Source organism: Crocuta crocuta, unplaced genomic scaffold (genome assembly GCF_008692635.1).
Source record: "Crocuta crocuta isolate KB4526 unplaced genomic scaffold, BGI_CrCroc_1.0 scaffold95, whole genome shotgun sequence".
NCBI lineage: Eukaryota > Metazoa > Chordata > Mammalia > Carnivora > Hyaenidae > Crocuta > Crocuta crocuta.
The window spans coordinates 14,176,536-14,197,852 of NW_027530971.1; the positions used below are offsets into that span (position 1 = coordinate 14,176,536).

At 37.9% G+C, this 21,317-nt stretch overlaps 1 protein-coding gene across 3 annotated transcripts; it reads right to left on the minus strand.

Moving 5' to 3' along the window:
* Positions 1–597: 597 nt before the first annotated feature.
* On the minus strand, positions 598–15,211 carry LOC144236199 (glycosyltransferase 6 domain-containing protein 1-like). 3 transcript variants are annotated; one of them, XM_077769809.1, is made up of 6 exons: positions 15,171–15,211; positions 13,094–13,173; positions 11,827–11,862; positions 8,296–8,343; positions 1,739–1,876; positions 598–1,307 (listed from the first exon to the last, which is right to left on the minus strand). In XM_077769809.1, exons 2-6 carry the CDS (start codon positions 13,165–13,167, stop codon positions 641–643), a joined length of 963 nt encoding a protein of 320 aa, XP_077625935.1. In that variant the 5' UTR covers positions 13,168–13,173; positions 15,171–15,211; the 3' UTR covers positions 598–640. The 3 variants fall into 3 exon arrangements, with proteins under 3 accessions (XP_077625935.1, XP_077625936.1, XP_077625937.1); XM_077769810.1 differs by lacking the exon at positions 15,171–15,211 and adding an exon at positions 15,074–15,132; XM_077769811.1 differs by lacking the exon at positions 15,171–15,211 and adding an exon at positions 14,241–14,297.
* Positions 15,212–21,317: the final 6,106 nt, after the last annotated feature.

The window sequence follows — 21,317 nt, forward strand, 5'->3', positions numbered from 1 at the left end:
AGATAGATAGACGGATAGATAGATAGATAGATAGATAGATAGATAGATAAGAATTCCTGTAGCATTAAAGATGATGCACCCAACATCTTTGTAATAATAAAAGATACATATTTGAGAGAATGTCTCTAAGTCACCCAAGTTCAATCAGATGCCAGATAGATTAAATGCTAATTGATCTAATTACAAGCATTGTATCTCCCAACACTAATAACAGAGTATGTAATGAACGGGTTGATGAATATCCCTTTGACATTGTGTTTGTGCTTATGTGTATATATAACCATCCATCCATCCACCCATCCATCCATCCATCCATCCATCCATCCATCCATCCATCCATCTTTATTTTCTGAACTAGAGAATCTGGATGTGTTTCTTCATTTTATGCCTCCAAAAGTATTTCCACATAATGTATAATATGTAGATAATAACGCAACTGTGCATTAATATTAAATTAACATCCATTTATTCTTAATCCAGTTTAGGTAGATTTAGATGGTTTAAAATTGCAAGGAGAAAAACTATTTTGGAAGATTGCATATTTTTGTAAGTTTCTATAACACTGAGACATTTAATAAGTTTCATATTTGAGGAATTATTGTGAATTACTTATTAATCCATAAGTCTACTGATATAACCATCAAATGCTTGTTGAATGCCATTCTATCTTCACATGTTTAATTTGTGGGGGAGTTCTAAAATTTGGATCCCAATTGTATTCTGGTGATAACAACTTAGTGGGTTTATTGATAAACAAATATTTGTTTAAGTAATGTTCATATATGCTCTTGAGTCCATTTCTGTTGTCACTGGTAACTCCTTTTTGATATTCTTTAACGAAGGCTAAAACCTCATGGGGTGTGCCACCAAAAATTGCACTATGGTAATAGAAATCTCCCTCTCCAAAAGGGATGAAAGCTGCTGATTTAGGTCTTCTCTCATAAGGGAAGTTTTCAGTATGTCTAAAATACCACCATGCATGGAGTTGAGCTACAGACTCGCCCAGGGTTTCCACCCCAAAGTCATTCTTAAAGACCTGGTTTACAGTCATACTGAAGAGAAAGTTGACTTCATGTTGGATGTGTTCTGTGATGTACATATCCAAGTTTTCCATATATATGTAACTAAAGTCTTTCCACACATGTTGTTTGAGCGCAACACATAGTTTAAATGTTCGAAGGGGACCTAACTCTATGGGAGGTAGTTTGGAGAAGTCATCCATCAAGACGTAAAAGATAACATTATAGCCAACCATGAAGTGCTTATTAGCAGACTGGAGGAACTGTTGCAGGTACTGATCCACAAACCTGTGAAACACGAAAAACCAAGCATTCACTTTGCTAAAATTCATCAGGAGAATACATGTCACTCGAACATGCTGTAGAACATGTGTGTCATTGTTGCTAAAGCTACCAGTAGGTAGGGGGTAGAAGTTGCATCCAGAGCTTAACTGTGTTGGTTAGTGGAAGAGGATGTAGTGAGCTTGAGGGGCCTGAGAAGAGCCATAACATTTATTGAGAAGAAAGGAAAAGTGAGCTAACTGGATATTAATAAAAAGATTCCAAGTCATGTTAAGAAATCAGCCATGGCTGGAGAAAATAACCACTACAAATAATTATGCAGACCAGCCAGAAATCATAATTAGTGTTAATTATGAGTAGTTGTTTGGATATAGAGAATTCATGGGTGTTTATCCATGTTTCCAAAATAAAAAAGGATGAACGTTAGTAGCACCTACTTTCCAGTAGCAAATACAGCCAAGCCAATGGTAATGTTCAACCTTTTGTAATACTTTTCCAGGACTTGTCTGTTGTAAGTTTCTTCCCATATGATTGGTGCAAGCCAATCAGTTGTTGTTTTAACATCAGGACGTTTTCTGTTGAACGAACAAGAAAATAATTAAGAAAGTACCACTTATTATGACAGTAGATGTTGTTCTCCAAGTGATAGTAGCTAATATTTATAAAGTACTAAACTATGTGCCAGGCATAGTGATTACATGTTTTGCACTATTTATTTAATCCTTGCAATGTCCTATAATATAAATTCCATCATTATCTCTATTTTTTATATGACGAAACATGGGCACAGATTGGTTGAGTAAATTACTTAGTGTCACACAGCTAATAAGTGTCAGAATCAGGATTCATTATCAGCCAGTTGGCTTTCCAAATCTGTGCTTTGGTCATTATACCAAACTGCCTTTTGAGGGGTACATGGCTGGCTCAGTCAGTAGAGCATGGAGTTGTAGGTTTGAACTCCATGTTGGGTGTAGAGATTACTTGAAAAGAAAAACCAACAAAAAAACCTTGCCTTTTGAGTCCAAGAATTTTTTCCTTGAGCTCTGACTGTATAGCAGCCCAGTGTCTGAACATTTCTCTGATTATTGCCTAAATAATAAAGCAGATACACCACTGTCTGCTCCTGTCTTCCTTTCCTTTTACCCCCTTCTCATCTTTCTCTTCCTTTTTCCTCTTTTCCTGGAGTACCTTCTTTCTACCCTTCCTAAGGTACTCCAGGAAGAAAGTAAGATTAGTCCAAAAAGGAAGATGATATTACATTTGCTTCTAATAATAACAAAATGACAGCAGAAGCAGCAGAATTAGTAATAATAAACAAAAAACAGCCCCCCCCCAAAAAAACAAAATCAACAAAAAAAAGTAATAATATACAGTTCAGTTGGAGACAGGATACTACACTATTAAAGCAAATTAAGGCCGGGGCACCTGGGTGGCTCGATTGGTTAAGCTTCTGACAAGCTTCTGACTTCAGCTCAGGTCATGATCTCATGGTTTGTGGATTCAGGCCCCACATCGGGCTCTGTGCTGACAGCTCAGACCCTGGAGCCTGCTTTGGATTCTGTATCTCTCTCTCTCTCTCTGCCCCTCCCCTGCTCATTCTCTTTCTCTCTCTCAAAAATAAACATTAAAGATTTTTAAATTTTTAGGGGCACCTGGGTGGCTCAGTTGGTTAAGTGTCCAACTTCGGCTCAGGTCATGATCTCATGGTCCGCAAGTTCCAGCCCTGCATCGGGCTCTGTGCTGACAGCTCAGAGCCTGGAGCCTGCTTCAGATTCTGTGTCTCCCTCTCTCTGCCCTTGCCCTGCTTGTACTCTGTCTCTCTATGTCTCAAAAATAAAATAAAAACATTTTTAAAAAAAGATTTTTAAATTTTTAATAAAAAATAAAAATAAAGCAAATTTAGGCCTTCATTTCAGGAAGGAACTGAATACTAAGTGTGAAGCCATTTTGCCTTTGGTAATTACAGGTTTTAATTATAAATCCAGACCCAGACAAGGGTAAGTTTTGACAACTCTTAATAGTACATTAATAATAATAAAGTTCTTTAAAAGTATCCCCCCCTTTTTTTTTTTACTATTTTAGGAATTTTTAAAATTTACACATTTATTTATTTTCTTATACATTTAACTTTTATACCCTTCTTATACTTAGTATTTATGGCCATATACTTCTATTTGACTCAAAAGTCTCAAACTCCACTTTAATAATGGGCAGATGTACCCTTATTACAGTGATGATGCTTATAAATTAGACACATCACAGATACAAGTCTCATTCTCAGTGTTAGTTCCGAGATAATTCCCTGGAAAGGCTGAGGTACTATTCTGTAGTAATTTGCCATCCTGCTTTGATTCAATGAGCAATATGAGATACTATGTCTTCCAAAGCTAAAATGCACAGTTCACAACACAAGGTGGATGTGAGGCTGTCCCTGCTCACAATTACATCCAGTAATGCACTTATAGAATGTTTGCTTGCCATTGTTGTGGCTTTGGGTTCAGTGTGTTTAGAGTTCTCAGTTCTCCAGGGAGGAGTCTGCGCTAGGGGGTAAGTCATGGTTCTGTGAAAGTGATGGCAGATCACTTGTGGCTCCTCAGGCCACTGACCTAACAGGCAGAAAATGCCATTACTGTACAAGGATGGCAAGCAGGGCTTCATATAGAAGGCACAGGATTCTCTGGGAGTGCCCCCAGCTACCTCATTTCCAGTAATAACGGTCAATGGGAAATTGGGGCAACTCAGTAAGATCAGACCACCGAGGGAATCAGACTCTTCAGGAATGGAGGTTTGAGTCACCCTATCAAATAGAAACTCTGACCATCAAAGGGGTTAGCAGAGGATAAAGAAGCCATGGGATGGTGATCATTACTGCCTCCTTTTATTGCCAACCTCCTGAACAGATACAGAAGTGGGACTGTAGTCATGATCTGTTGTGTTAATTATTTTCTCCCCTTTGCCACCTTATATGAAGAATACTAGAGATGGAAGATGTTATGATCTAGGTTTCAAGTGGGAATATAGCTGGGTTTCCATCACCTTGATGATACCCCCTAGCTGATGTGACTTTTTGTTTCTCCTGTTTGGGGAACATGAACTACTCCATCTAAGTCAAAGTTGAGAAATGACGCTTAGTGGCACAAAGGGTAGATTATATTAATTATTCTCCATTTACCATTCCCCTGTCCATCCTTAGCCCTTCTCTACCTGGCCTGCCTTGGGAGCAGACTGATTACCCAAAGTTCCCTGCCCTGTGGCTTGCAGAGGGTTCTGCTAATGGGAGGTACCCACATAAGATCAGAGGGCAGGAGAAGTTGTCTGTTTTCCTCTTCTGTCTCCCAGCTTTGTTAAGACCTTGCCAGTGGCTGTGTCCATATACAGCTACAGCTTCTGTTGGGCAGCTCTTTCATGGTTCCAGAAATTCCTGGTCTCCAGGAACGCCATCTCTTCCCTTGTCCCTTTAGGCTGAGGGTGGTAGGCACTTCTTACTATTGAAGCTTCTGGATGCTTCCATATTCTTTGTTGGGGCTCTAACAAGATTTTTTTTATTGCTTTAGTTTTTACAGTTAAGTCTGTAATCTATCAGGAAGTTACCTTTATTGATGCCATAAGATTAGTGCCCTATTTGTCCCCTCACTTAGATCACCAATAGTGATAGTGTCAGTATAATTTATGAACTAATTTCTTGTTTCCTTACTGATTTTTAAGATACAATTTTTGTTATATATCAACTTTGATACATACTGTGATCTGATTCTTGATTTACTACTCCTTTGATCTATTCCGTGTTGATTTGATCACAATGATATCAAAATATGTTTGGATATTTAAGGTAAAATCCTCTCTTTTTAAAATTTGTGTGTGTGTGTGTGTGTGTGTGTGTGTGTGTGAGAGAGAGAGAGAGAGAGAGAGAGAGAGAGAGAGAGAGAACAAGGTGGGGCAGAGGAGGACTTAAACAGATTCCACCCCCAGTGTGGAGCCTGATGTGGGGCTCCATCTCCTGACCATGAGATCATGACCTGAGCAGAAATCAAGAGTTGGACACTTAACCAATTGAGCCACTCAGGCACCCATAGGCAAAATCCTCTTAACTTTCTTATTTTTCACACTTTCCTTGGCTGTTCTGAGACGTTTATTCCCACATATTTACTTTAAGCTTACAGTTTTCTGTACTTAATAAGAACCAAAAATGAGCTTCTTCCCTGATATCTCAATATTGCAGAGGTCATTTCATTTTAAACTATAACATTGTTGTTAAGGTGCTATCATTTCACTTAGAAGATCTCATACATTTATTTATTCTACAAATATTGAACCCCTACTATATCTAGGCTTTTTTGTTTTCTAGGCACACTCTTGTGGGAAAGGCAGATAGTAAATGAATAAGCAAGCAAATATACAGTATGTCAGATGTTGGGGAGAGCAATTGAGAACAAAAAATCTGGGTAAGGGAGAAACAGAATGGGGTGCTGGTTTATAGAGAGTGGTTAGAGAAGGCTTCATTGATAAAGTAGCATTTGAGGGAAGTGAGAGAATGAGCCGTTTGGCTGCTTGGACACACAGAAAGCACAGAAGGTGCAAAGTTCCTGAGGTGAGAGCATGCTTGGTGTTTCTGAGAAACAACAAGGAGCCAGTGTGATTGGAGGAGTGGAGTGAGGAAAACAATAGTTGAAGATGAGGTCAGAGATAGAATTGGGCAGCTATTTTATCTGTATAATTGTTTCATACTTTAAGCAAATTTTTTGGCAAGGTCTCTTACAAGAGTGTTACTTCTTAATGTATATAATAACAAAAACCTAGACCCAGTCCAAGGATGTGTCACATCCATTAATAAAGCAGTGGATGAGTCACATCCATTTCTACAGTCAACTGTAATGTGGCCATCAAAATGAATGATAGTAATATGCAATTTGGATGAATGTTAGCAATCTAATATTAAGGGTCAAAATAAGTTCCTGGAGATTACATATGGTATTATATCTTCTTTAAAAAGTTATAAACAACTATAATTTGAAAGTATTACTTGTTCCAGAATACAAATGGAAGATATACATTTATGTTTAAAAAAGAGAAAGCAAGGGGATGATGAAGCAGGATTCAGGACGGAGTTTGTTTCAAGGCAGAGGGTAAGGAGACAGAATGGGGGTCCTGGAAAAGACAGAGCTGGATGTTGAAGTTTTTGTTTCATTAAAAATAAGCAAGAGAGGCACCTGGGTGGCTCAGTCAGTTAAGCATCTGACTCTTGGTTTCGGCTCAGGTTGTCATCCTGTGATTCCTGTGCTGGCAGCGGTGGAGCCTGCTTGGTTTTCTCTCTCCTTCTCTCTATGCCCCTCCCCTGCTTGCTCTCTCTCTCTCTCTCTCAAAATAAATAAATAAACTTAAAAGAAAACAGAAATAAGCAAGAAAACACACAAATAAATAATGACTGGATTTTGAATAACCTAATGATAAGAGTGAGTCTGAAGCAAAGATTATTATTTAAAAAAATTTTTTTAACGTTTATTTATTTTTGAGAGACTGAAAGAGAGACAGAGTGTGATCAGGGGAGGGACAGAGAGAGAGGGAGACACAGAATCCAAAGCAGGCTCCAGGCTCTGAGCTGTCAGCACAGAGTCTGATGCAGGGCTCAAACTTGTGAACCTGCGAGATCATGACCTGAGCTGAAGTTGGATGCCCAACTGACTGAGCCACACAGGCCCCCCAAATATTGTTATTAATCTTATTGTGTGCACTTGAGGTTATTTTTAAAAATATGAATATGAAAAAGGAATTCACAAAAGATGAAATAAATAACACACATATAAAAGATGATCAAATTGAACAATAATTATGGAAGTGCAGATTGAATTGAGATATTTTAATTAATAGTTTGCCAACAAAAATGTTTGATACTACTAAAATAAGATAGAAATTTATAAAACAAAATTATTAACATCACCCACTATAGATTAGAAAATAAGTGTTATAATCATTAAAAGGAAAGTTAGCAACCTGAGTAAAAATTTTAAATGTCTACATCTCTTTCTTAGTTTTTTAAATCTTTTTTAAAAAGCTTATTTATTCTGAGAGAGAGAGAGGAGGAAGGAGGGAGGGGCAGAGAAAGAGGGGGAGAGAGAATCACAAGCAGGCTCCACACCATCAGCGCAGAGCCCGCTAGAGGGCTTAAATCCCGGACTGTGAGATCATGACCTGAGCAGAAATCAAGAGTTGGATGCTTAACTGACTGAGCCACCCAGGTGCTCCTAAAATGTCTACATCTCTTAAACTAGTGATGCTACAATAGGAATTTATCATATGGATAAATTTACACAGGAGTATACAAAAATCTATGTACAAGGATATTCATTAAAATATTACTTACAATAGCCCCCAAACTGCAAATGTTTCAAAACTAATAGGGAATTGACTAAATAAATTATGGTATACAGCCATAAAATAGAATACTAGATAACCATTATAAAGAGTGAGATTCTCTGGGGCACCTGGGTGGCTTCATTGGTTAGGTTAAGCATTCAATTCCTGATTTCGGCTCAGGTCATGATTCCAGGTTTGTGGGATTGAACCCTGCGTCAAGCTCTGTGTTGGGTTCCACACTGGGTGTGGAGCCTGCTTAAGATTCTCTCTTTCCCTCTCCCCCTGCCCCACCTCAAAAAAAAAGAGATTCTCCTCCAAGTGTTAATGCCAAAATCAAGAGGAGTCATTAATGGCATTTTTGGGCCACTCCTAAAAAGATTTTCTTCTTTCCCCTAATAAAACCAGAAACATTAAACTAGATAACAGTTTTCTCATTATGACCCTTAATTGCCTGATTCTAGATGAATAGACACTAGGTTTATATATGAAACCCTTTAAAATAAAAACTCCAAGGCCTGGAAAGCTCCCAGGATAGGTGCAATTTGATGATGGAAAAAAAGTCCTCCCCCATTTAAATTGAGTTGTTGTTGTTATTGTTATTATTATCATTAGTGTGTGTTTGTGTAGAATGTTTTTTTCTTACTTGGGATTAAACCAGTCTGAGAGCTGAAGTTCTTCTTTTTCATTTTCCCTGGATACAAAGAGAAAGTCAAGTTAAGAGCAATCCACTTACTCAGCAAATAATTATTGTGTCCGCGTAATATGGCAGGCACTGTTTGATGCTGGTTCTAGGACTGTGAACATTTAGATCAGTTCCTGGCCTCTGGAAGCCAACAGACTAGCTGGAAGGACAACATTAAATAGACAATTACAGTGTAGAGTGGTAACTGCTAATAGGAAAAAAACAGATCTCCATGGAAGCATATAGATGGGTCATCTAACCTAAATTTGGAGATGAAATATGTAAACTGGGTCTGGAAGGATAAGGGATATTTCAGGAAAGAGATGTAGGGTGAAGAGGTCATGACCAACAATGGGAAGGCAGGGAACAGTATGGTTCTTGAGTGGGGGATATATTTTTAATATTAACAAAGTAGGAACAATAGTGTATATTCAGACAAAAATACAGATTTATGTGATTCATTTATCAAGTATTAGTAGCTTACTATGTGACAGACACTTTATTACATGTTGGAATAGGGGTCTAGATGTTTGTCTTTGATTTTCATGTACAAATAGGACCCATCTAAGGTCTTTTTGTACTTTTAAGTTAACTATTTAATTAACAAGGTTATAAGAGGGCTTCTCTTTCATAAGCTGGGGATGTTTTCTAAAATAAGAATAACTTTAAGTGACTTGTACTTCCAGAAAGATGGGATAGGTACTCAGTTTCCCTGTCCTACCACTAAGTACAGCTAAAAACCCAGGACATTATATGTAAAGTAAGTAAAAAAAGACTGAAAGGCAAAGAGAAGGAATCAGATCAGGTAGGTGCACGGGGACTCAAGGATCAACATGGCAGTGGGCCCCCTGGGTTTTCTGCCACATGTATCTCAGATTGGGGGTGACTCAGAAATGCCAATGGACACAGACAAAGAGCCCTGAGAAAAAGTTGCTCTTGATAGCTTAAGGGCCAGGAATAGGGCAACCTAGCAAGGCAGAGAACCTGTGTACACTACTCACTCTCCAGCCCAATTAACACAGAAGAACTGTGGCCCTATTTCCATCCCTCTAGCAAAAACCAAGTAGGGAGCCTAGACTTGTACCCTCACCAGACCATCATAGGGATTCCCTCCCTTCTTCACTGGTGTGGAGTTAGAAGGGATTAGTGGTGGTAAAACTGTCACCACTGCTCAGCAATTGTGGCAGTCCCACTGTGGTTGTGTCTGTAGAGACCACATGGGGATCCCAAACTCCTATCCCTGATCATTAGTAACAAGGAGCCCCTCCCCACTGGGTTTCAAGAGAGGCAGAGTCAAGAACCTAATATTTCATCTCTCAACTGACAGTAATGAAGGGGTGTCACCCTATTTCCCAGCTAGCACAGTGTTAGAAGATCCCTATGAAAACATAAGATTTAAATAAGATCCAGTTTCACAATACCCTAAATTGTCCAAGTTTCAATTTTAAAAAAATCACTCGTCATAATAAGAATCAGGAAGATCTCAACTTGAATGAGAAAGAATAATCTACGGATGCCATGATAATACAGATATTAGAATTATCTAACAAGGATATCTGACAAAGGCTGCTTTAAAGCTGTTGAAAAAGTGCTTCAGTGAGCAATTACAAACACTTGAAATGTATGAAAATATAGAAAGTCACAGTAAAGAAATAAAAAGTCTTATTAAAGATATGGAAGGTATAAAGAAGAACCAAATGGAAGTTTTAGAACTTAAAAATATAACGCTGAAATAAAAACTCAATAAATAGTCTTAACAGCAGAATGGAGAGGATGGAGAAAGAATCCGTGAACTTGCAGATAGAATAACAGAAATCACTCAATCTGAATAACAGAGAGAAAAAATAAAAAAAAAGAACCAGCCTTGGGGACATGTGGGACAAAAAACAAAACATCTAACATTCATGTCATTGGAACCCCATAAGGAAAGAAAGAGGATGGGGCTGAAAAAGGTTTAAAAATATGGCTGAACATGCCCCCCAAATTTGGCAAAAGACATAAAGATTCAAGACGATGAATGAACCCCAAACAGGATAAACCTTAAAAAAACAAATCCATGCTGGAGTGCCTGACTGGCTCAGTCAGTTAAGTATCTGACTCTTGATCTCAGGTCAGGTCTGGATCTCAGGGTCGTGAGTTTAAGCCCCATGTTGGACTCCACAGTAGATGTGAAGCCTACTTTTAAAAAATCCATGCTGAGGCACATAATAGCCAATTTTCTGAAAGCTAAAGATGAAAAGAATCTTGAAAAGCTGAAAGAAATGATTCATCTGGAGTGGAAAAATAATTTGAATGAAATGGATTTTTTATTAGAAACTATGGACCCAAAAGGAAGTGGAACAATATTGTTCAGGTGCTGGAATAAAAGAATTATCATCCAAAATGACCCCCAGTAGGTGAATGGTTAAACTTTGGTATGTCCCTTCATGGAATACTACACAGCAATAAAAAAGGACTGATCTATTGAGATACACAAAAGGTGGCTGGATCTCAAGAGCATTAACCTGAGTGGAAAAAAGCTCATCTCAATAGATAATATACTATATGATTCCATTTATAACACATTCTCAAAATGACAAAATTATAAAGATAAAAATAGGTAAATGGTACTAGAGGTTAGAAAGGTTGAGGAGAGGACGTTGGGCTGAGTATAAATGGTAGCTCAGAGATCTTTGTAGTGATGGAATCGTTTTGTATCTTGATTACTGTGGTGATCTACAAATCTACATATGTGATAAAATGTTATACAATTATATCCATACATTTCCCAGCATCAATTTCCTATTTTGATATTGCATGACAATTATGTAAGATGTAACACTGGGGGAAATTGAGTGAAAGGTACATGTGACCTCTTTGTTCTATCTTTACAACTTCCTATGAATCTGTAATTATTTCAAAATCAAATATTAAAAAATGACTTTGAAAGTGCATCCCATTTTGACATTTTGGAGGTGTTTTTAACCAAAGATAATTTAATACAGGATTGCTCAAGACTCATACTCTTTCAAATTCCAAATTATCCATGCCTAACTGCATTAAACATGTATAGTGACTAATGGAGAACTTTAATAACAGATTTCTTTTGAGGGTTAGTTTGACTAATTTTTTGGGTCCTACACAATGGTCAATGGTAGAAAACATGGTAGACTACAGATGGCTATCAATCTAAAGAAAAATATCCTGGACAGAGATGCTTAAACTATAGCAAATGCCAAAAATATATCCGGTATAAGCAGATAGGTGTGTTGAAGGAGCAAATTTTAGAGATGTGCACATACACATGTCCATACAGACTCGTATACATGTATATACACAGGTGTACCGATTATTTCTGAACTGATACCCAAGAAGTCTGTCAGTGGTTGTCTCTGGAGAATTCATTCCATTTTTCTGTCACTCCTGGTTGCCACTACCATTAGAACTCACTCCACTCCAGCCAGTTTGCCCCCAATACAGTTTGTAGAATATTGATAGAACAAAGATTCTTACCAGCAGAGCTCTATCTTCTCTACGTAGTTCTTTATTCTTCACATAAATGAAAAGAGACATTTTTAGTGTGAAATTTGAACAAATGCCTATTGTAATTGGAATAACAAAAAATTCAGAATTCAGATCCTCTCATTTACTCACTTGTTAGCTGGGTAATTACTAAACACCTATTACATGCCAGGCATAATGCTATAGTTCTGGAATACATATCATCCAGTTCTGATGTGACATTCCAGTTCTGGAATCTGGGCCTGCAATGAGCTTCTGGTCTATTATTTCCTTTTTGACTAAGACAGACCATTAATATCTTCAAAAGGATTATAATACTGTTACAAGTGACCATGAGTCCTTTCTATTAAGGCATAACACCGTAGGAGGACAAATAACATGTAGAACATGATACCAAAACAATATGGTTAATTTTTAAAGACATTAGCTCCCACAGTATAGCTGATTTTCAAATAGCATTTGGTAGCACTGTATTGCTTATTTTAAAAGACCATAAAGATGAGGAGGGCAAGGAGGAGGTAAGAATTTGAATTTTTCTATAAGAGAATTTTAGCAGGTTAACAGATCTTTTCTCCAGTACAGCTATATTTCTATAGCAGGTTACTTTGAGTCCTGTTCCTATTGACATAGCTTAAAATGTATCTAAACTAGTCCCCCAACACTCTCTATTCTCTTATTTTGTCTTATTTCTTTTTCTCATAGCCTTATTATGTAAAGTACAAAGGTCCTGGGACACCTGGGTGGCACTGTCAGCTAAGCGTCTGACTTTGGCTCAGTTCATGACCTTACGGTTCATGGGTTTGAGTTCCATGTTGGGCTCTGTGCTGATAGCTCAGAGCTTGGAGCGTGCTTTAGATTCTGTCTCCCTCTTTCTCTCTGTCTCTTCCCCACTTGTGCACTCTCTCGCTCTCTCGCCGGTGCTCTCTCTCTCAAAAATAAATAAACATTAAAAAAAAAAATACAAAGCTCCCAACATTGATTCCTTTGCTTATTGTCCATCTTCTAGATCTAGAATGTAAAGCTACATAAGTTCCCAGCACCTAGAACAGGACCTAGCACCAAAAGGTAGTCAATAAACATTTGTTGAATGTTGGAAAATGAAAGAATTAATATATTTATAATTTAATTAGTTCCTCAAAGAGGTGATAATATCTGATTAATTTAGAGTGTTTATTAACGTTTTTTGGACAAAACTCAGCATTGTAGGTCAACTCTGCCAATCATTAAAGATGATAACTCATCAATCTTGTATATTTACCGAGAGCGATGCTTAGTCAACATCAGCAATAAAGTAAATGAAGTTAATAACAGCATTTTCCATTTAGAATTCATTCTCTCCTAGAAAAAAAGAAGAGGAGAAAAGGAATTATTTGGAAAGTAAGAAACAACTTCCTTGCTATCTTCTAATAACTAATTAATTATGTAATTAATTTATGGAAATTTGGCTGATTCTAGAATGCTTGGCCTTAGGAAGAAGGCAGCCCTAGGAAAACCTAAATCGTGTGTGGAGTGCCTGCAAAAATCTCCCTCAGGATGCCAACTGATACTTCTTAGATTCAGTGCAGTGTCTGTAATGTTCCTTTTCTATGTCTTTATCAAAGTCCACCCTGAATGAGGAAATTCAATAAAACTCTCATTCTATTTCACTTGTGCTTCTCTGAAAAGAAAATGAGGTCCTTATGAAGATGTTTTTATGCACTGGAATATATTCCACCCCCAAAGTTGATTTTTATGTGGTTTTTTCCTCACAAAGATATTGAGACTAATAATTTATTCAAAGACTGTAGGACAAGTAAACTAAAAATATATATGAGCTCTTTCAAAGGTATATTCTTGAAAACAGTGATTAAAAATCTAAAGTAAGGACATTAAGCCCTAAAATGGAATGCTTGGCTCTAGGTAATGCTCTGAGCTTATGTTAAAGATGTCAAATAGGATTTCTGCTTACTCATGGGGCACCCGGCTGATTCAGTTGGTAGAGCATGTGACTCTTGATCTTGGGAGTCGTGAGTTTGAGCCCCATATTGTGGGTCATAGAGTTTACTTAAGGGGGAAAAAGGATTTCTGTTCACCAGCATAAATTGATTTTCAGTAGGCACCATCAAAGAACAGGTCCTGCTTTGGGGTTATGTGTTAGAGTAAAATGGAAGTCACTGCTATTTGCTTTTGAACACTTAATGGGCAAGATGCTTAGATCTGTACCTTCCAACATGGTGGCCACTAGCACCTGTGAGTAGTGCGTATTTGAAATGTTGCTGGTCCAAACAGTGGAGTCTGCAGACTCATTATGGAAAAAATAATGTAAGCTATCTCATTAATGATTGTTTATATGGACTAAATGTTGAAGTGAAATTTTGGATATGGTGAATTAAATAAAATAATTAAGATGAATTTTACTGGTTTACCTTTTTGCAGTGTGGCTCCCAGAGTATTTGAAGTTATAAATGTGGGGGCAACTTTATGGCTCAGTCAGTTGAGCATCTGATCTTGATTTTGGCTCAGGTCATGATCTCATGGTTGTGAGATCAAGCCCCAGGTAGGGCTCAGCACTGACAGCATGGAGCCTGCTTGGGAGGCTCTCTCTCTCTTCACTTCTCTGCCCTTCCTCCACTCGGCTCTCTCTTTCAAAATAAATAAATAAACTTAAAAAAAATTAAGTTACAAATGTGGTTTGCATTATATTTCTGTTGGACAGTTCTTCTATAGATAATACCAGACTGGGAAGTCTTGAATTATACATGATTTTAGTGTTCCAGCAATGTGGGATGACCACCTTTTACATTCAAAAACATTAGAATTACCCTATGTGTGAGTTAAGAATCCATCTAGCCAGATTATTTTCTGACAGTGTGCCTTCAATGACATTATTCTTTTTTTTTATGTTTTATTTATTTTTGAGAGAGAGAGAGAGAGGCTGTGTGAGCAGGGGAGGATCAGAGAGAGAGCAAGATACAGAATGTGAAGCAGGCTCCAGGTTCTGAGCTAGCTGTCAGCACAGAGCCCGACGCAGGCCTCGAACCCACGAACCATGAGATCATGACCTGAGCTGAAGTTGGACGCTCAACTGACTGAGCCACCCAGGTGCCCCTTCAATGATTTTATTCTCAAAGGCCAGTAATATGTTGAAGTGTCACCTATTTTGTAAAATATACTTTCAAGGCCAAGGTTTGGGGATGACCCCTATTCATGATTTTGCCAGATCATCCAACCTTTCATAGTTTCTTCCTAAGAGCCTTACCTTTAGTTTTGGTGATGTAAAAAGAAGTCCTAGGATGTTTCCCAATCATTATATTTTTGGGTTTTCATTAAAAAATCAGATATTGCAAAATACTCACCTGGTGTTTAAATCTTTTGCTAATGGTGATGTCACCAGACTCTTTTGATGATGAAAGCATTTGAAAGTCACAATGATATTGTCATAATGATACGTTTGGTCACAAGTTCTCATTGCTACTAGATGGTAGAACTTTGTCCCATTGGACAAGGATTTTAAAAAATGGTTTGCTTTTTGTTTCTTCTGTTGTCCTTCCTTCCTTCCTTCCTTCCTTTTCTTTCTTTCTTTCTTCCTTCCTTCCTTTTCTTTCTTTCTTTCTTTCTTTTTTTCTTTCTTTCTAAGTTTCTTTTCTCTCTTTTTTATTTTTAGAGAGAGAATTTATTTTATTTTGAGAGCAAGATGGAGAGGCAGAGAGAGGGAGGAGAGAGAATCCCAAGCAGCTCCATGCTAGTGTGGAGCCCAATGTGGGACTTGATCTCATGAGCCATGAGATCATGACCTGAGCCAAAATCAAGAGTCAGGCAACTAACCAACTGAGACACCCAGGTGCCCCTTAAAGATTTTATTTTTAAGTAGTTTCTACACCCAACATGGGGCTCAAACTTATAACCCCGAGATCAAGAGTTGCATGTTCAAGGACCTGGGTGGCTCAGTCAATTAAGTGTCTGACTTTGGCTCAGGTCATGATCTCACAGTCGTGGGTTTGAGCCCCCTGTTGGGCTCTGTGCTGACAACTTGGAGCCTGGAACCTGCTTTGGATTCTGTCTCCACCCCTCCCCCACTTGCACTCTGTCTCTTTCTCTCTGTCTCTCTGTCTCTCGCTCTCAACTGAATAAATATTTTTAAAATGATTATTAAAAAAAAGTTGCATGCTCTACTGACTAATCCAGCCAGGCATCCCTTCCTTATCTCTCTTGATAACTGATTTTTACTTCCATAAATATATTTTGCATTGTGTGCTATGTGTATATGAATGACAAAAAAAATGTACACCATCTTTTTCTTCATCGTCTTTTAGGCATTGTCCAATTATCCCGGGTAAAGCTAATCCCTCTTACCCTTTCTTAGAATGTTTTAAAAGTACTTAGTTTTCTGATTATAGAAGTAACACATTTTCATACTATAAAATTGGCCAAGTGCATAAAAGCATAAAAAAAATGATAATCAAACATAATCACCCTCTCCTGAGTTAATCATTCTTAATTTAAGATAGCACGACCTTTAGTATACCCTTCTTTTAAAATAGTTTTTCTTATTGAAACACACACACACACACACAGCAAAAAATGCAAACAGAGGAAAGGTTATATAATGCTTATCTTCTCCCTCAGCACTGATCTATGGTCCCATCCCCAAGGACAGCCACTTTTCACAGTTTACTTGGGTTTTATTCCATAGCTATTCTGCACCTATAAGGGCATAAATATTTTTAAAGTGTATAGGTCCCCTTTTCATACAAATTGCAGCATCCTAAAATAATTCTTCAGTACTTTGAATATCTCACTTATCAGTATATTTTGAAGATCATTCTGTTACATTTCATACATCTAACTCATTCTTTTGCTGGTGAACTGTGGTTTATTATACGACTATGTCATTTATGTACCCAGTTCTCTATTGGTAGACATTTTGGTTGTTTATTGTCGTTGCCATTATAAGAAATGCCACAGTGGAAATACTTGAATGTGATCTATGAATATATATTGAACTATATCTCAGGATAAATTTCTAGAAACAGAATTGCTGGGTCAAAGGTTATACCCATTTAGCATTTGAGTAAATGTTACCAAATTGTTTTCCAAAGGGGTTGTTCCAGTTTAACTCATGGGTAAGAGTACCCATTTTTATCCTTCCTTATCAATATAAAGTGAGTTGTTAAAGTTTTTGGTATTTGAAAATCTGAGGGTGGGAATTATATCTTAGTGCAGCTTTCATTTATGTTTGTTTTATTATGACTGATGTTGAACATCTTCTTGCACGTTTAAGAGCCATTGTAATTCCTTCTCTGTAAACTGTCTGTAGCTTTTGTTCATTTTCTGTCAGGTCTCTATCTTTTTGCATTTTTTAATAAGCTTTTTATCTTGGAATAATTGTAGACTTAAAGATATAGTAATTAAGACCATATGGTTTTAAGACAGACACACAGAGCATTGGGACAGACTTGAGTCCAGTAATAGATCTACATGTAAATGGATGATTGATTTTTGACAAATAAGAAAAGGCAATTCATTAGTGAATGGATAGTCTTTTAAAAAAATGGATCTAGGACGATTGGATATCCATATGCAAAAAAACTCCAAACAAAACAAAACAAAACAAAAAAAACAAAGCAAAACAAACTTTGATCAGTACTTTGTACCATGTATAAAAATTAACTAAAAATGGATGACAGATCTAAATATAAAATCTAAAACAAGTGTATAGTACAAAACAGGAGAAGAAACAGTTAAGACAATGAAAAGGGAACTTCAGATTGCAAGAAATACAATACAAGTAAAAAGTGGGCAAAATATTTGAGCAGACATTTAGCAAACAAAACACATTCGGAAGGCAAATAAGCATATGAAAAAAATCATATTATTCTGCAGGCAAATGCAGATTAAAACCACAATAATATACCGCCCCATACCTATTAGAATGGCTAAAATTAAGAAAACTGGCCACACCGAGCATTATGAGGATTGGAGATTTGGAGCTCTCATCCATGGTTGGTGGGAATGTTAAAATGACACAACCACTTTGGAAAAGAATTTGGCAGTTTCTTAACAGTTTAGGCACACACTTACCTACAACCCAGCAATTCCACTCCTAGACATTTACCCAGGAGAAACAGAAGCACATGTCCACAAAAAGAGCTGTTTGTGACCACTCTTGGTATCTTTCTTGGTAGTAACCAAAAGGTAGGAAAAACAAATATTCATCAACAAGTGAACAGATAAGCAAATTGTGGCAATGGAGTCGTACTCGGCACTGATATGTGCAACAACGTAAATGGACCTTCGCATAATGATACTGTGAAAGAAGCCAGGTTTCAAAAAGGGGCACAGACTGTATGAATCTGTTTATATAAAATTCTTAAATATGCAAAACATTGAACCTATATAGTGTACATTTTTACATTTGGGCTACCCAGAAACCTGAACACCCCTCACTTACAGAGAATCTTATATTCAAGCAGCAGCAGCATCCTTCTGTCTAGTGTGGAAGTAGAAATAGNGTTTTACATTTGGGCTACCCAGAAACCTGAACTTACAGAGAATCTTATATTCAAGCAGCAGCAGCATCCTTCTGTCTAGTGTGGAAGTAGAAATAGACAGAAATTTCCTCTTCCGGCCCTTTGCAACTAAACCATGGGCACATGACCTAAACCACCTGGCATGCTAATCAGATTCTCTTACCTGGGATTTTGAACCTTAGCGGGGGTTCAGTTTGAAATTATTTGTGTTAGAATCATGGACTAATGTTCTGGAAGGTGTTTTCAAAGGTATGGAGATCAACAGGGAGATAACGAGTGCAGGGATCAGGGTTGGTATTCAAACAGATTATCCCTATGGCGCTAAGGACTATGAACTGTTTCCGTAGTAAACAGTTGCTATTGGTCAGCACTATCTAGTTCTCCCTTCCTTTCCTGGGAAGCCTCTATTTTCTAGCCCAGGGCATTGGATACGTCCAGGCTGAGGCACTGAAAAGCCCCTGCCAGATTCTTTAGTATATCCCCCTGACGCTGTGACTAGGAATGTCATAGATAGCGGACCCTCTGTCGTTCTGGGTCCCCAAGTGACAATATGGAGCAGACTTCCTGGTTCCAACCCTCTCTGGAAATGTAGGGTGAGTGAGAAACTTGGTTTTGTGTTAAGACTACTAAGATCTGAGCATTCAATTTTCTTACCCAACATTCCATTTCATAAATTTTTTTCTTGTTTAGATGAATCAGAATCAGTTTCCGGTGCCAGAGAGAGGGTTGGTTTGTAGGCAGCTACACTCGTGGAAATAGGGGGAATCTAGAATTGATTTTCAGGCCTTGTTTGGGTCTAAAGTCAGTTAAAAAAACCACATTAGTATTCAGAGATCGGTTTCTGGCAGCCTGTGGAGTATGGTAGTAAACAGTTATACTGTCCCTGGGCTCCCATTGAATGAGGTGCTCATCAAAGGCAAAGGCTTTAGGGCAATAATAGTTTTTGCCATAAAAATATATGATGATGATGACTTATAACACTTATGCACCAGGCACTGAACTATACATATGTATTAGCTTATTTAATGAAATAAGTTAAATGTTAACTTACTCAACAAGCAGGTGAAATGGCTATATTTAATGGCACTAGTGAGCTTAGAAAAAAGCATAAAGCGAAAATTAAAATCTACTTTATGACTGCAGCTCCCACCAGATAGCTGTGCCCTTCGTGGTTGCAGTGGGTTCCAGCCCCCCACTGATGACCCTGGCTTCTGGCCTTTGGTACGACCACCTTTTTCCTGGGCCCTTCTGGCTCTGAATGGCCACAGCTTCTCAGTTTCTTCACTGTCCCTGTCCCGTCAGCTCCTTAGCAATTCTATCTCCTGTGTAACCAGTTCTCAAATTAAAATCCTTCATTTGAAATACCCAGATTTTCCCAATTGGGCCCTGATTGATAATAGTTTCTAAGAGTAGGAGTGCTCTGATATCAATTAATTTTTGTGTATAATAACCCACCCAAACCTGAATAGTTTAAAGCAGTGATGCTTTATTTTTGTTCATGAGTCTAGGGTCACTTGCTGCTGATCTGGGCCAGGCCTATCTGATCTCAGCCTTGAGTACTCATGTAGCTACAGTACTCTGGTCAGTTGGTTGGGGGCTTGCTGGTCTATATTCATGTGTCTGGCTGTTGGAAAGCATCAACTGGGGCTATGTAAAATGACATGGGTACAGAGAGGGGATAATAATATTTTTTTGAACTATCTACCAAAGGCCCTAAGAAATAGTCTCTCACAGCAGGATTCTGGTTTTGGGTTGCTCACCTATCTGACTACCATGTAGAATCGTCTTCTACTTGTGGGTTACTAGAAATATGTGGCATTTAGTGACACCACAATTATTTAAATTATCTTATCACTATTGACATTTGATAGGATGTGTACATTGAAGGGAAGACTTCAGGACACTACCTAGCTGCTGTACTCACCATTGTGGTTATAACAAGTACAATGTCTTCGAGGAGGGATGCTGATTCTGACTGTTCCGGAGAGCTTACAGAAATAACATGTAAGTCTAAAATTTGCAAATCTCAGCTCAAGGCATGGACATAGACCAAGATGGTTCCTTTGGAGCCTGTATGTGTATTTGTGTGCACGCACACACACACACACGCACGCACATGCAGATGTGGTAATAAGGCAGACATAGCTGAGGATAAGGCCCCCAGTTGAATTGTGTGATGTATATAATTAGAATGTAAGTTTATATACAACTTCTCAAAGTCTCTTGTGTTAAAAATTAGAGAATTCAGGAACACAGAACCCCTATGTGTGGGTGGATTCATATGACTCTGAGAACGTGTAATTCTAATCCTTCTGAGCTTCCCTTGTCAGTGGAAACAATTCTTCCTCTTCATCTCTCTGAGAACACAAGTCTTTCCTTACTTTAAACCATAAAGATCTAACCCAGGATAGTTAATTTACCAGGTGATGCCTATTCTCATTGCTTGAAGACCTAATATGTAGAGTCAGAAATGGAGCAAGAATCTCAGATGTCCTGCTAATGCAAATTATGCCCAAAGGTGGAAGAAAAACTCCATAAAAATTCAGGGGCCTGATACATCAGTGACATTTCTGAGGAGCATGTAAGGTTGTTGGCTCTAGGCAAATTACTGCACCTCGAACTACTTATCACCAAGTCAGAGGCATAAATATGCTTAGTGAGACTTTTTGGATATTAAAGGCAATGTATATTCCACTGGAGCGCCACTCTGACCTGTGTGTTGAGAAACCAATTTTGAGTGAATTTTGAGTGAAGCCCAGGGTGAGAGAAGTTTCCATGTAAGGTCTTGTCTGCAGAGCAAGATTCTGTGATCCTTAATAGGTTCATGTAGCAAATATATAGATACTGGATGGGGCATTTTCCATGGCCAGGTAGAGAATGAATACCATGCACATGGGATTCTAAATTTATTTGAACTGTGACCTCTTCTACCCACCATGAACTTAATGCTTTCTGATCCAACAAGAAGCTTGG